A 13,174-nucleotide genomic window follows, 5' to 3' on the forward strand; every position below is an offset into this window, starting at 1 on the left:
ACCTGGAGCAAATCCCAAATTCTACCACTTCCTGCTATGTGACATTTTAAGTTTCTTAAGTCTTTTTGTGCCTTGGTTTCCCAAGTGTGTAATGGGGATAATAATAGAATGCTATGACAATTAAATTAGTTAATATCTGTGAAATAGCTAATGTTTGTGAAATACTATCTGCCTGGCACATAGTAAGTGCTATGTAAATGCTTGTTATATAAAGTAATAAATAAATATTAGGGAGGAAGGGACAACATGACTTAGAGATGACTCTGTTCTTGAGCCAGAGCCTGAGAAAATAGGGGTAGCATTAACTCAGTTGCTCATGAGGAAGATGTGGATCTTGATCCGAGGAGAGAGGCTGGGGCTAGAAATTTGGGAATCATCCATGTAGAGGTTGAGATGAATGGTTGGTTAGTATGCTCCATTGACTTTCCTGTCCACTTCTGTGAGTAACTGCCTTTATTCAAAATAAAAATAAAGGCAGAAGAGTTTTGACTTTGTATTTCTTTGGCAGTTTTACAAAATTTACAGGATTATAATAAAATTTTGCACTGGCATCTGCAGAGTATGTTTTAAAAAAGGAAATTAAATCTTCTTGATTTTAGTAGGTAAGTGGTGTATTTTGTTATACATACTTTATATATAAAATAAGAGTATTGGCTGGGCGCGGTGGCTCACGCCTGTAATCCCAGCACTTTGGGAGGCCAAGGCGGGTGGATCACAAGGTCAGGAGATCAAGACCATCCTGGCCAACATGGTGAAACCCCGTCTCTACTAAAAATCTAAAAATTAGCCAGGCGTGGCAGCGCGCGCTTGTAGTCCCAGCTACTCAGGAGGCTGAGGCAGGAGAATCACTAGAACCTGGGAGGCAGAGGCTGCAGTGAGCCGAGATCCCGCCACTGCACTCCAGCCTGGGTGACAGAGTGAGACTCTGTCTCAAAAAAAAAAAAAAAAATGTGAGTATTGATAACAGATGTGAGTAAAATAATGTATCAATATAGTTCCAGATACTTGAGTTAGAGTATCATTGAGCACTTGGAAATCTTCTAAGTTGAATGGTGTTGCTTTCAAGACAGAAAGAAGGAGATAAAATGAAAAACACTTAAGATGTAGTGGAACCCCTTCCTTCTTGCAAATGCCACTAGACAAAAGGATAGGAAGCTGGAAAGCCCCCAGGTCCAGCAGGCTTTCCCTGCCAAGTCTCTTTATTCTTCTTAAACATTACACAAGTGAGGGAGTGGTGAGGGGTTATATAAACAGTTGTTCCTGAGCACGTGCATATGTTATTGTACACGATATCCTTTCATGTCTAGACTATGAGCAAATTCCCTGGCATATCTCAAATTATATTTAATTTGGCTTAGGGTTCAGATGCATAACATGGCTTCTTATGTTCAATAATTTTTTAATTACCAAGTACTCTGTGTCCTTTATGCATTGACCCAAGTCTCAATGGAACCTACTTAGTGTAACTAAAATGCTTCTACTTCAAATGGAGTCTTCAGTGCTTATTCACATGCTTGCCTGAGAGCCTTCTGGATGCTGAGCAACAGGCCCCTCCTCTCAGAGATTTCACATTTTGAGTTTTAGTGTTGAACTTGTTAAAAAATAGATTTCTGTTTTTATGGATATAAATGTGCCTAAAGTTTTAGTAAAGCCTTCTCACTTTAATTCCTTGATGTTCTAATTTTTTTTAAAGAAGTGGCAAATCACTTGTTTCTTGATATAGCAGCAAGAAATTGAGGAAACATGATCCAGTCAATACAAAGATAACGTGAGCCGTGGAATCATGCAGACCTCAGGTTCCACACCAAGCTGAGTGACTTCAGGCGAGACAGCGTCTCTGAGCTCCTGTGCCCTTAAATACAGAATGGGAACAGCAATACATACTTCATTAGATTGCTACCAAGATACAATTGGTTAACCTGTACCAGAAGTTTTGTTCAACCAATAGAGCACTTACATGCCAGGCACAGTCCTAGCCACTGTGGCTTCAGAAGTACCCTGGAAACAGTCGCTCCCCTTAAGAAGTTCATAGCCTAGTTACAAAATACCCATTATGGCCTTGCACGGTTGCTTACGCCCATAATCCCAGCGCTTTGGGAGGCTAAGGCGGGCAGTTCGCTTGAGCCCAGGCGTTTGAGACCAGCCTGGGCAACATGGTGAAACGCCATCTCTACTAAAAATACAAAAATTAGCCGGTTATGGTGGTGCATGCCTATAATCCCAGCTATGCGGGAGACTGAGGCAGGAAAATCGCTTGAACCCAAGAGACAGAGGTTGCAGTGAGCCAAGATCACACCACTGCATTCCAGTCTGGGCGACACAGTGAGGCTCTGTCCCAAAAAGTAAAACATAAAAAAAAATAAAGTACCCATTATTATTATTTAGACAACAGTGGGATTCCCATCTTAGATTTGGAGTGCTTATGTCTGCTGTATAACATGCAGGAAATATTAGATCTAACTGAGTTCAGACTATTTAGAAAAAATATGTCATGTCTTTGTCTCATACATTCTAACCACTAGTTTTGGTGGGGTTTTAGGGGAGGTTTTGTTTTTGAGATGGGGTCTTGCTGTGTCACCAAGGCCAGAGCACAGTGGCAATCACAGCTCACTTTAGCCTCAACCTCCTGGGCTCAGGCGATCCTCCCACCTCAGCTTCCCAAGCAGCTGGAACCACAAGTGCATGCCACCACGCCCAGCTAATTATTTTTTTTATCTTTTGTAGAGATAGGGTCTTGCTATGTTGCCTAGGCTGGTCTCAAATTCCTGGGCTCAAGTAATCCTCCTACCGTGGCCTCCCAGAGTGTTGGGATTGCAGGACCTGATGAAGGTCACACAATTAGTGAGCCACCACACCTGGCCTAACCACTAGTTTTTAAGAGTCCTTCCACTGCAAGTTTCCATCAGCTGTAAACAAACGAGTAAAACAATCACCTCCAATTCTTTAATTACTGTTTAGAGGTTGCCCTTCACAACAGGTTGTGCCTGTTTACTAGGGCTGCCATAACAAAATACCGCAGACCTAGTGGCTTCAACAACGGAAATTATTTTCTCACAGTCCGGGAGGCTGGAAATCAGGATGAGGGTGCCATGAGGGTTGCTATCTGGTGAGGCCTGTCTTCTTGGCTTGTAGCTGGCTGTCTTTTCACTGACTCCTTTTCTCTGCGCAAGTGTGGAGAGAAAGATCTCTGGTGTCTCTCCCTCCTCTTAATAAGGACACCTGCTGTGTGGGCTCAGGGCCCCACCCTTTGGACCTCATTTAACCTTAGTTACCTTCTTCAAGGCCCTGTCTCCAGATATCAGTGGCTCAACTTGTGAATTTTGGCAGGACACAATTCAGGTCATAACAAATACTTGCCTATTGGAATAGTAACGAGTTTCTCATAGGGAAGAATATTATTTTCATTTTAATGGTTCTGGAAAGCACAAAGTCCAAAGAAGAGATTAAAAGCAATAAACATGTGGTCTAAAGAGTGATCACAATTGGTTGGGCATAATCATTGAGTATTGACACTCCTAAAGAATATCTTGATAATATCTGCTTCTTGCATTATTAATTGACCATCTATTTATTTAATATTTGCTAATCAACTGTGCAATGCTGCGCATGCTGTTTGTATATTTATACCCTCTGTTGTTCCAAAAAGACTCCTTTAGTCCCCTCAGTGATCATAAGACTCCTAAAACCCACCATATTTCCTAGTAAGTGATTGTCACAACAAAAAGCGTTATTCCTTGATGCTATCTGTTATTCCTCTAACCGAGTCCACAGTCAGTTGTAGTAGTCCAGGTTGGATGTGAATGCTGTCAAGGACAATGTGCTACGCTTGGTCTGGCACAGCACCGTCTGGCCATTTAAAGCGTCCAAGCTAGTGGGAGTCAGGGACGGAGCAGCGTGTCATAGTTAGCGCATGGGCATCTCATTTCCATATGGCACCCTCGGTCATGCTTCGCCCTAATAATTTAGACTACCTTCATAGAGAAGGAGCAGTCTACTAAAGCTGGGAAGTAGAAATCAATTCTTCAGTTTTATCCTTTGATTGAAAGGCTAATGATGGGGGTAAGAAGAATGTAGCAAATACACTTTAGTGGGGAGTGTAAATTTTACATAGTGACTAGATAAAAATTTTACATAGTAGCTAGATAATTTAAATGCCTGATTTTGAAAGGAAAACGTTGTTTAACCTCAGAAGTAGCACAGAATATAAGCTTGAGGAGTGACAATACAAGGAAAGCTATCTCTTTATCACACTCTGAATCGTGTGCAGTTGTGTATTTGTTTGTTTTGGGGCATCCAGAACATTCTGACACTTTGCTAATGCTACTTTATTCTTTATCTTATACAGTATAGCCAATGATATTAATATTGGAATATACCAAATATAAAGTATGTTGAAAACATATTCAGAGTATATTCAAATATAAAGTATATTTCTAACATACACCCCCATCCTTGAAAATCGTCAATCCGAGATTCTAACTGGGAACCGTTAGTATTTGAGAACGAGACTGCATTCATTTTACAGTCTAATTCTTACATTCTTGTGATCATTCAGAGGCTTTAGGAAGAAGGGGAAAGGAGGAATTAATGTTACTGAGTTAAGGACATTGCATGTTACCTTTTAGAGTCCTGACTTCACTGAGAAGTTGGCATTGTGCTCTCACAGTTGAAGAAGGTAAGTTTCAGAGAAGTTAGGAAACTTGATTAAGGTCATACAATTTGTAGGTGATGGAGCCAGGAATCAAACTCAGGTCTTGGGAGAGGAGAAGCTACAATCTCATACCATTTGTCCCTTTGATTTGTCTGAATTTAAAATTCACCATCCTATAGCCCTTGAAATAACTATAGCCGGAAAAATATAGGCCATCCTTCTGCCTTTCATAGTCTAGTATGATGATTGTTTTCTCAGATGTGGTGCAGTGACTGTTATATTTAAAACACATCTAATAAATTATTCTGGTAGTTTTGAAGGGATGGTGATGAAAGGATCATTCAGCAGCTTCATCTTTAAAATCAGTCTTTGCCAATTGTCATAAGGAAAGATTCTCTTTTAAATGATTTTTTTTCCTTTTTTTTTCTTTTCTTTTTTTTTTTTTTGAGACAGAGTCTCGCTCTGTTGCCCAGGCTGGAGTGCAGTGGCATGATCTCGGCTCACTGCAAGCTCCGCCTCCCGGGTTCACGCCATTCTCCTGCCTCAGCCTCCTGAGTAGCTGGGACTACAGGCATCCACCACCATGCCCGGCTAATTTTTTTTTTTTTTTTTTTTTTTTTTTTTGTATTTTTAGTAGAGATGGGGTTTCACCGTGTTAGCCAGGATGGTCTCAATCTCCTGACCTCATGATCCGCCTGCCTCAGCCTCCCAAAGTGCTGGGATTACAGGCATGGGCCACTGTGCCCGGCCTTAAATGATTTTTTAAAAGAAGCATTTGTAATGCTTGTTTCCCTAGAGTAGTTAACAAAGGAGACATGAGAACAGACTTCAAACCATCAGGAGCTTTCTATAGTGGGTTGACTTCAAAAACATAGCTTGCAGTAAACGCCTCTCCTTCCACTGGGCCAGCAGGCTGAGTCCAGGCTGTGCATCTCCTTAAAGGAAGGAAGATGTTCCTGCCACCCCACGTGACTGCTGCTTCTCTTTCTTCCTCTTCGCATACACCCTTACCAATAAATACATACCATCTCACCTACACCAAAAAGGTGGGTAGGGCAGACAGAGACATAGCACTGACTCCAGCGTCCCTTGTGTTGTAGTTACTTGTGGGTGTGTATATATCTGTCCCTGGTTTAATTTTGAGCTCCTAGGATTTTTCTATTCTTTATCTGTCTGGTAAGTATTATATTTAAAGAAAGCGATAAATATGTTTGTTGAATTGAAACGAGGAACATTCTTGATTCCTCACAAAAGCTAGCTTTCTTGTCACCTGTGTGAAAGTCAAGCATCCCCTCATGAGGCAGAACTGAAATTCTGTATGACCTCTTTCAGAGGAACTGATTGCTGAGTCTGCTTCAGACCACTGCCTGCACCATATGCATATTTCACCAAGTCTTTCTGGAGTTTCCAATAAATAAATATTCAGTCTTTAATTGCCACAGGAAGAATTATTTTATTCTTAGAACTTTGTGTATTTATAGAGAAGGTATTCATGTTCCCAAACTGTCTGTTCTTGCCATATTTACAGGCACAGACTGTAGGGCTCCCAGTGACCATGCATTCACCGAACATGAGGCTGCTGCGATCTGCCCTCCTGCCCCAGGCATCCAACGTGGAGGCCTTTTCATTTCCGGCATCTGGCTGTCAGGCAGAAGCTGCATTCATGGAAGAAGAGTGTGTGGACACTCCAAAGGTACGGCTGTGTTTGAGAGTCTCGGAACTGGCAGTGTGGCCAGAGATTTCAGTTTGGTCCACAAGTGTTTTACTTTGGCTTTATTGAACGTTATCATTTCCTTAAGTCACTCAGGAGTGATGCTTTTGTGGAGAAAAACCTAAGAACAGTGTCCAGGCTCAACTCTTGTCAGTGTTTATCATTGTGACCATTATGACCATTACGTAATTTGTCAGACCTCGTGGACTTCTGAAAAGTCCTCCTCATCTTTCTCCCTCCTTCACTAATTCCTTCTCTCTTCAAGTTTCCAGATCTCTCACAAGTGTTTGGGAGTATTTTTGATTTGATTTTTTTTCCCCCTAACAAATTAATGCTAAAAACAAAAAAATTAACTTTCATGCCAAATTGGGCTGTATTTGATTGCTATTGCCGCTCTTCTGCATAGGGTACCTCAGGTACAGAACGATGGGCCATCTTTTGTGATCAGTTATACATGTTGTTTTGTCTAATTTGGAAATGTTTAAAAGTTAGTGTGCTGGGCCAGGCGTGGCAGCTCAAGCCTATAATCCCAGCACTTTGGGAGGCCGAGGCGGGCAGATTGCCGGAGCTCCGGAGTTCCAGACCACCTTGGGCAACATGGTGAAACTCCATCTCTACTAAAATACAAAAAATTAGCCAGATGTGGTGGCACACACCTGTAATCCAAGCTACTCAGGAGGCTGAGGCACTAGAATGGCTTGAGCCCAGGAGGCCGAGGTTGCAGTGAGTAAGCCGAGATCGCAGCACCACACTCCAGCCTGGGTGACAGAGTGAGACTCCATCTCAAAAACTTAATTAATTAATAAAAATAAAAGTTATTGTGCAGAATGAAGTTGGCATTTAGGATATGGAAGATGACAGCTTTTCTCATTCATGGATGTTTCTTTAACTTCCAGTGTGTATTATATGTACTTAGCATAAGCAATGTACAGAAGATCATAATAATGGGTAGGAGAGTGTCATAGATAACATAGGTCTTGGAGCATGTTCAAAATAGACCTCCTCTTAGTGTGAACTTGGGCCACATAACAGAACTCTTTGAACCTCAGTTTTCTCTTGTATAAAATGAGAACACCAACTTTATGAGACTGTTATGATGATTAATTGAGATAATGTGTGTGAGGTTTGGGACAGATTATAGATAATAAATATTGGTTTCCTGTATTTTTTTTTTTTTTTTTTTTTTTTTTTTACGTGGAGTCTTGCTCTGTGCCCCAGGCTGGAGTGCAGTGGCGCGATCTCGGCTCACTGAAAGCTCTGCTCCCCCGGGTTCACGCCATTCTCCTGCCTCAGCCTCCTGAGTAGCTGGGACTACAGGCGCCCGCCACCTCGCCCGGCTAATTTTCTTGTATTTTTAGTAGAGACGGGGTTTCACCGTGTTAGCCAGGATGGTCTCGATCTCCTGACCTCATGATCCGCCCGTCTCAGCCTCCCAAAGTGCTGGGATTACAGGCTTGAGCCACCGCGCCCGGCCAGGTTTCCTGTATTTTTAGCCTCTTTAGGTAATAAAAAGATGAGTGAGACATGAACTCTGTCTCTCAGAGTTCACTATAGTCTAGCAGAAGAAACATTATACATACTAAAAGATGGCGTGCCAGGTACTGAGTAAATTGATAAAAGATAAAATATGGGCCAGGCGTGGTGGCTTACGCCTGTAACCTCAGCACTTTGGGAGGCCGAGGCAGACGGATCATGAGGTCAGGAATTCAAGACCAGCGTGGCCAACATGGCAAAACTCCGTCTCTACTAAAAATACAAAAATTAGCTGGGCGAGGTTGCGGGCACCTGTAATCCTAGCTACACAGGAGGCTGAGGCAAAATAATTGCTTGAACCCAGGAGGTGGAGGTTGCAGTGAGCCAAGATTATGCCATTGCATGCCAGCCCAGGTGACAGTGCTAGACTGTACCTCAAAAAAAATAATAAAATAAAAAGATAAAATATGATCGGTCCCTTAAGGAAGTATAAATCAGAACGAGACTAGAAAGAGGCAGGGGGAGTTGCTTTTAGCTGTTTGATCAGGAAGGTCCAGTTTAATGATCAGAATTGGGGATCGAGAGGCGGGTAGACCCCAGACAGGTGGCTGGAAACCGGGGGTGGGGGGTGATGTCTACAGTGGAGGCAAGACTGGAAAAAGCAAGTACTAGGGAAGCCTAAGTCCATCTCCGTAGAGAGGGATTCAGATGGTCTGAGGAAAAGGGCACGTGCAGGGAAGCGTGTGAAATAAAGATGGAGGAGGTTAGCGTTGAATGGCAAGCCAAGAAATTTAGATGTTTCCCCTAAGCGAGTGCTTTCAATATGGGGATAGGTTTTGGTATCAGTTGAAACAACTGAAGGCACAATTGTTCGGGGACTAGGAAACCGCTGAAGATATTTGAGCGAGGAAGCTCTGGGATCCGTGTTGCACATCAGAAAGTTAGCCTGCATATCGCTGTGTGCCCCGGTGCAGGGGAGAAACGTGACCAGGAAGACAGGTTAGAGCCCGTGTCCAGGAGGGAGGCGATGATAGTGACCATGAACCTGGAGGGGAGGAGACGGTAGAAATGAGACGATGCAGATAAAATTGATAGAATATTAAGGTCTAGGGAGAAGACCAAACCAATAACAAGATTTTGAGCCTAGATGGAGGGTGACAGCTGTTTTCAGAAATGGGGAACTAAAGGCAGGGCAGATTCAAGAAGGCTGACCATGAGTTCAGACAAGCGTAACCCACAGCAGGCAGCTCAGTGCAAGGCTGCCACAAACCGGTGTTGAGCTGAGTTGCTGACCAAAAGGATTTAGTGTCTGGGCCCCTGAGGACGAGTCCACTGCCTGGGCGCAGTCTTTCTTCTCTGCCTGTGGTTGCTACTATAGACCCACTCAGAAATTTAGACATCAATTAAGGCAGCATCATTCATTTATTGTGAAGATGTAATTCCCTCAAAAGAATTAAAATGCAGTTGACTCAAGGCTTGTGTGTGAGGGCATCAGGCCTAAAACACAGCTCGGGCACTGACTGCTGTATTATGTAGGGCAAGCTATTTTTAAAGCTTGTGATTGTTACTGTAACCAGGAAACAGGCAGGAAATGAATGATTTTGCAGAAGATACAGACAGGAGCTAGATGGTATATTCGCATTTGTAGGAAGAGCAGTGCCACGCTGGAGCTGGCCACCCACACTGACAATGCCACGGTGGCACTCAGCCAGGCCATAGACATGCTCCGGTCTTCTTTGTGGACCATTTTATTTATGTCAGTGAAAATGTCCCTCTTCCCTCCCTAGGACCTCTTTCTTGGGGCCCATAAGTAAGTGCACACACACAAAAAAAAACTATCAGAGACACGGTTCCCTTTTTATTGAGACTGCCTTGTGTGAATTTACTGTAACACCCATTTGTTGTTTTCTGATTGATGCTTCATAGCTGCGTGTATTGATACTTGCATTTCTCCTCTCAACTGGGGACAGGTATTGCGCATCTCAAAGAGACTTCAGCTCTCCTTCCCTCCCAGAAATCTTCAGTGCTTAAAACTGTCAGTAAAATCCCTTAGGGAGTCTGAATGGAAACTTTGATTTGCAGCTTCAAAAAAATACTGCCTTTCTGAGATAGTCGCCCAACTCTAGATAAGCATGGTTGGATCAGGTGCTCCAAACAGGAACTGAGATCCACAGGTGACATGGGGGCCATATGGGAGGGCAGATGCATAAACCCTGCAGAATAAATCTCCTTTGAGTATCTCTTTTTAATAAGGAATTTTTTATACATACATATACACTTGAGTCATTTTTAGCTTTTTTTTTTTTTTTGAGATGGAGTATCACTCTTGTCAACCAGGCTGGAGTGCAGTAGCGCGATCTCATCTTACTGCAACCTCCACCCCCCGGGTTCAAGCGATTCTCTTGCCTCAGACTCCCGAGTAACTGGGACTACAGGCGCCCACCACCACGCCCAGCTAAGTTTTGTACTTTTGGTAGAGATGGGGTTTTGCCATGTTGGCCAAGCTGGTCTCGAACTGACCTCAGGTGACCCGCCCACTTGGCCTTCCAAAGTACTGGGATTACAGGCATGAGCCACCACGCCCAGCCCATTTTTAGCGTTTTTATTTGAAATGTAATAAAAGGATTTTCCGAATTACCCCCTTCATAGCTGGATAGCAGAAGGAAACTGTGAGGGTAAACCCTGAAAATGCAGATATAGTGGAAGTGTTTCGTGTCTACTTACATTTTTAATAACTTTTTTTATGACAAAGGTAATACATACAAGTTCTGAAAAGGATATACATCTGGCCAGGTGCAGTGGCTCACGCCTGTAATCCCAGCACTTTGGGAGGCTGGGTGGATCACCTGAGGTCAAGAGTTTAAGAAAAGCCTGGCCAACATGGCAAAACCCCAGCTCTACTAAAAATACAAAAATTAACCAGGCATGGTGGTGCATACCTGTAGTCCCAGCTACTCAGGAGGCTGAGGCAGGAGAATCGCTTAAACCCGCGAGTTGGAGGTTGCAGTGAGCCGAGATTGTACCACTGCACTCCAGCCTCGGTGACAGAGTGAGACTGTCTCACCAGAAAAAGAGAAAAGAAAAAGAAAAATCAAATCAATGAAAAATCAAGTCATTGTTTTCTAGCTGTCCCAGGATAAAATTGAACTCAGCAAATATTTTGTAATAAAAGACATAATTCCTCTTGTAGTCTAGATGAGAAAATAAATGTATAAACTGACAATTTAAGTAAAACCATAAATTCAGGGGTACTGCCGGGTGTTTTGTGTGACTCAGTAAAAATATTAAGGATAAAAAAAGAACCTGCATGAAAAGAAACACTGAACAGACAACCCACAGAATGAGAGAACATTTTTGCAATCTGTCCATCTGACAAAGGTCTAATATCCAGTCTATAAGGAACTTAAACAAATTTACAAGAAAAAAAACCATTAAAAAGTGGGCAAAGGACAAGAACAGACACTTCTGAAAAGAAGACACTCATGCAGCCAGCAAACATATGAAAAAAAGCTCAGCATCACTGATCATTAGAGAAATGCAAATCAAACCCACAATGAGATACTATCTCATGCCAGTCAGAATGGCAATTATTAAAAAGTTAGGAACAACAGATACTGACCTGGTTGCGGAGAGAAAGGACCACTTTTACACTGTTGGTGGGGGTGTAAATCAGTTCAGCCATTGTGGAAGACAATGTGGCGATTCCTCAAGGATCTAGAAGCAGAAATACCATTTGACCCAGCAATCCCATTACTGGGTATATACCTAAAGGATTATAAATCATTCTATTATAAAGATACATGCACGAGTCTGTTCGTTGCAGCACTATTCACAACAGCAAAGACACGGAATTAACCCAAATACCCATCAGTGATAGACTGGATAAAGAAAATGTGGTACATGTACACCAATACTACGCAGCCATAGAAAGGGTTGAGAACATGTCCTTTGCAGGGACATGAATGGAGCTGGAAGCCATTATCCTCAGCTGAACGGAAAACCAAACACCACATGTTCTCACTTATAAGTAGGAGTAGAATGGACACATGAGGGGAACAACACACACTGGGGTCTATTGGGGGGTAGGGAGAGGGAGAGCATCAGGAAGAATAGCTGATGCATGCGGGGCTTAATACCTAGGTGATGGGTTGATAGGTGCAGCAAACCACCATGGCACACGCTTACCATGTAACAAACCTGCACATCCTGCACATGGACCCTGGAACTTAAAAATTGAAGAAAAGAAAAAAGAGCCTACTTGTATGGCTTATCCTATAAGAAATGTCTTTTGACGGCAGCCGTAAGTATAAGGATGCTCAATAGATAATTACTTAATGATCTTCTTTTCTCTGTTGCCTTATTCATTTCTAAACCATTCTTGGCTAGTTTTAGAAAATTGTATTAGTAGAGAGTTAAGGAGCTTAGAGGTATGAATATAAGTTCTCAAACAGCCATTCTTTCTTGCAAGGAAACTATTAAGTTTAGTCAGAAAGGAAAGTTTATCTGGGGAAGGACCAAGGAGAGAGTAAGAGTTGCTGGCCAGGTTTCAGAGTTTTGCTTTCTGTTGCCATGGGGAAGGTTGGCCAATGTGGAAAGGAAGCATTTGCCACTCTTCCTCTTAAATGACCACTCATCACTTTAAAACCCTGTAATGCATTAGCCACCTTACCCGAGTGAGGGCTACAGCCCAGAATGGATTTTATGGAATAACCTTCCCCTCCCTGCAACAAACAAAGATCTGAGTCACCCGAGTCTCCTTCTCCAAATAAAGGGCCTCGCCGCGCCTTCAGATTGGCTGCCGTAAGAGGAAAGTTTCCTGTGTGTCTGGCAAAGGGAAACCCCACGCCACCTCTCACATACATGAGCTTCTCCTGCTTCCAAAGGAAACAGCAGCTCTACCCAGTGTTTTCCAGGTGAAAGTACTGCTCAGAACGAAGCGTCTTATTACTGGCTGTTCCCGAGCAGCTATTCATAGGAGAAAATAGATTGATTTCCACGGGGGAATAGTTAAGGTAATGAGGTAAATAATTACCTCCTCACAGGGGCCTTTCCAGCCTGAACTTGCAACCACAAACCCCCCCACTCCCACCCTGCCGCCGGTGTGCTGTTCTGCCTGCCATTGGGCGGTTTGCGTGGCAACTGCATGGGAAGGGCCAGTGCTTGCAGGGAGCTGTGCCGCGCTCACCCCTGTGGGATAGGAACCATCCATAACGTATATGTTGCTGCAGGAGACAGAATTCAGTGCCCTGGGGCTTATTAGCCTTTGCTGGAATTTTGGGCCAGTGAGCCATTTGTTGTTCTACAATGGAAGGCTTTGGCTGTCTGCCATTTGAATTTTT

General features: G+C 43.1%; 2 protein-coding genes across 5 annotated transcripts in view; one reads left to right on the forward strand and one right to left on the reverse strand.

Moving 5' to 3' along the window:
* Positions 1 to 13,174, forward strand: part of SIK2 (salt inducible kinase 2) — a 124,821-nt gene that overhangs the window by 103,312 nt on the left and 8,335 nt on the right. For both annotated transcript variants that reach the window (XM_028833955.2, XM_028833956.2), the window contains one exon: positions 6,180 to 6,344. In XM_028833955.2, coding sequence (XP_028689788.1) covers positions 6,180 to 6,344 — 165 coding nt within the window. The remainder of the gene's footprint in view (positions 1 to 6,179; positions 6,345 to 13,174) is intronic.
* PPP2R1B (protein phosphatase 2 scaffold subunit Abeta) overlaps positions 8,365 to 13,174 on the reverse strand; it is a 52,918-nt gene continuing 48,108 nt past the window's right edge. Inside the window, exons 16-17 of one of the 3 annotated variants that reach the window (XR_003722751.2) lie at positions 11,455 to 11,549; positions 8,365 to 8,880 (exon numbers count right to left, since the gene is read on the reverse strand). Coding sequence is in view for 1 of the 3 variants with exons in the window: in XM_077964270.1 (XP_077820396.1) it covers positions 11,505 to 11,549 (45 nt within the window). In the remaining 2 variants the exon portion in view is untranslated. Of the gene's footprint in view, positions 8,881 to 9,673; positions 10,049 to 10,884; positions 11,550 to 13,174 lie in introns of those variants that run through there. The other 2 variants (XR_003722750.2, XM_077964270.1) reach the window with 2 other exon arrangements.

The sequence above is a fragment of the Macaca mulatta genome, chromosome 14, assembly GCF_049350105.2.
Source record: "Macaca mulatta isolate MMU2019108-1 chromosome 14, T2T-MMU8v2.0, whole genome shotgun sequence".
Classification (NCBI taxonomy): Eukaryota; Metazoa; Chordata; class Mammalia; order Primates; family Cercopithecidae; genus Macaca; species Macaca mulatta.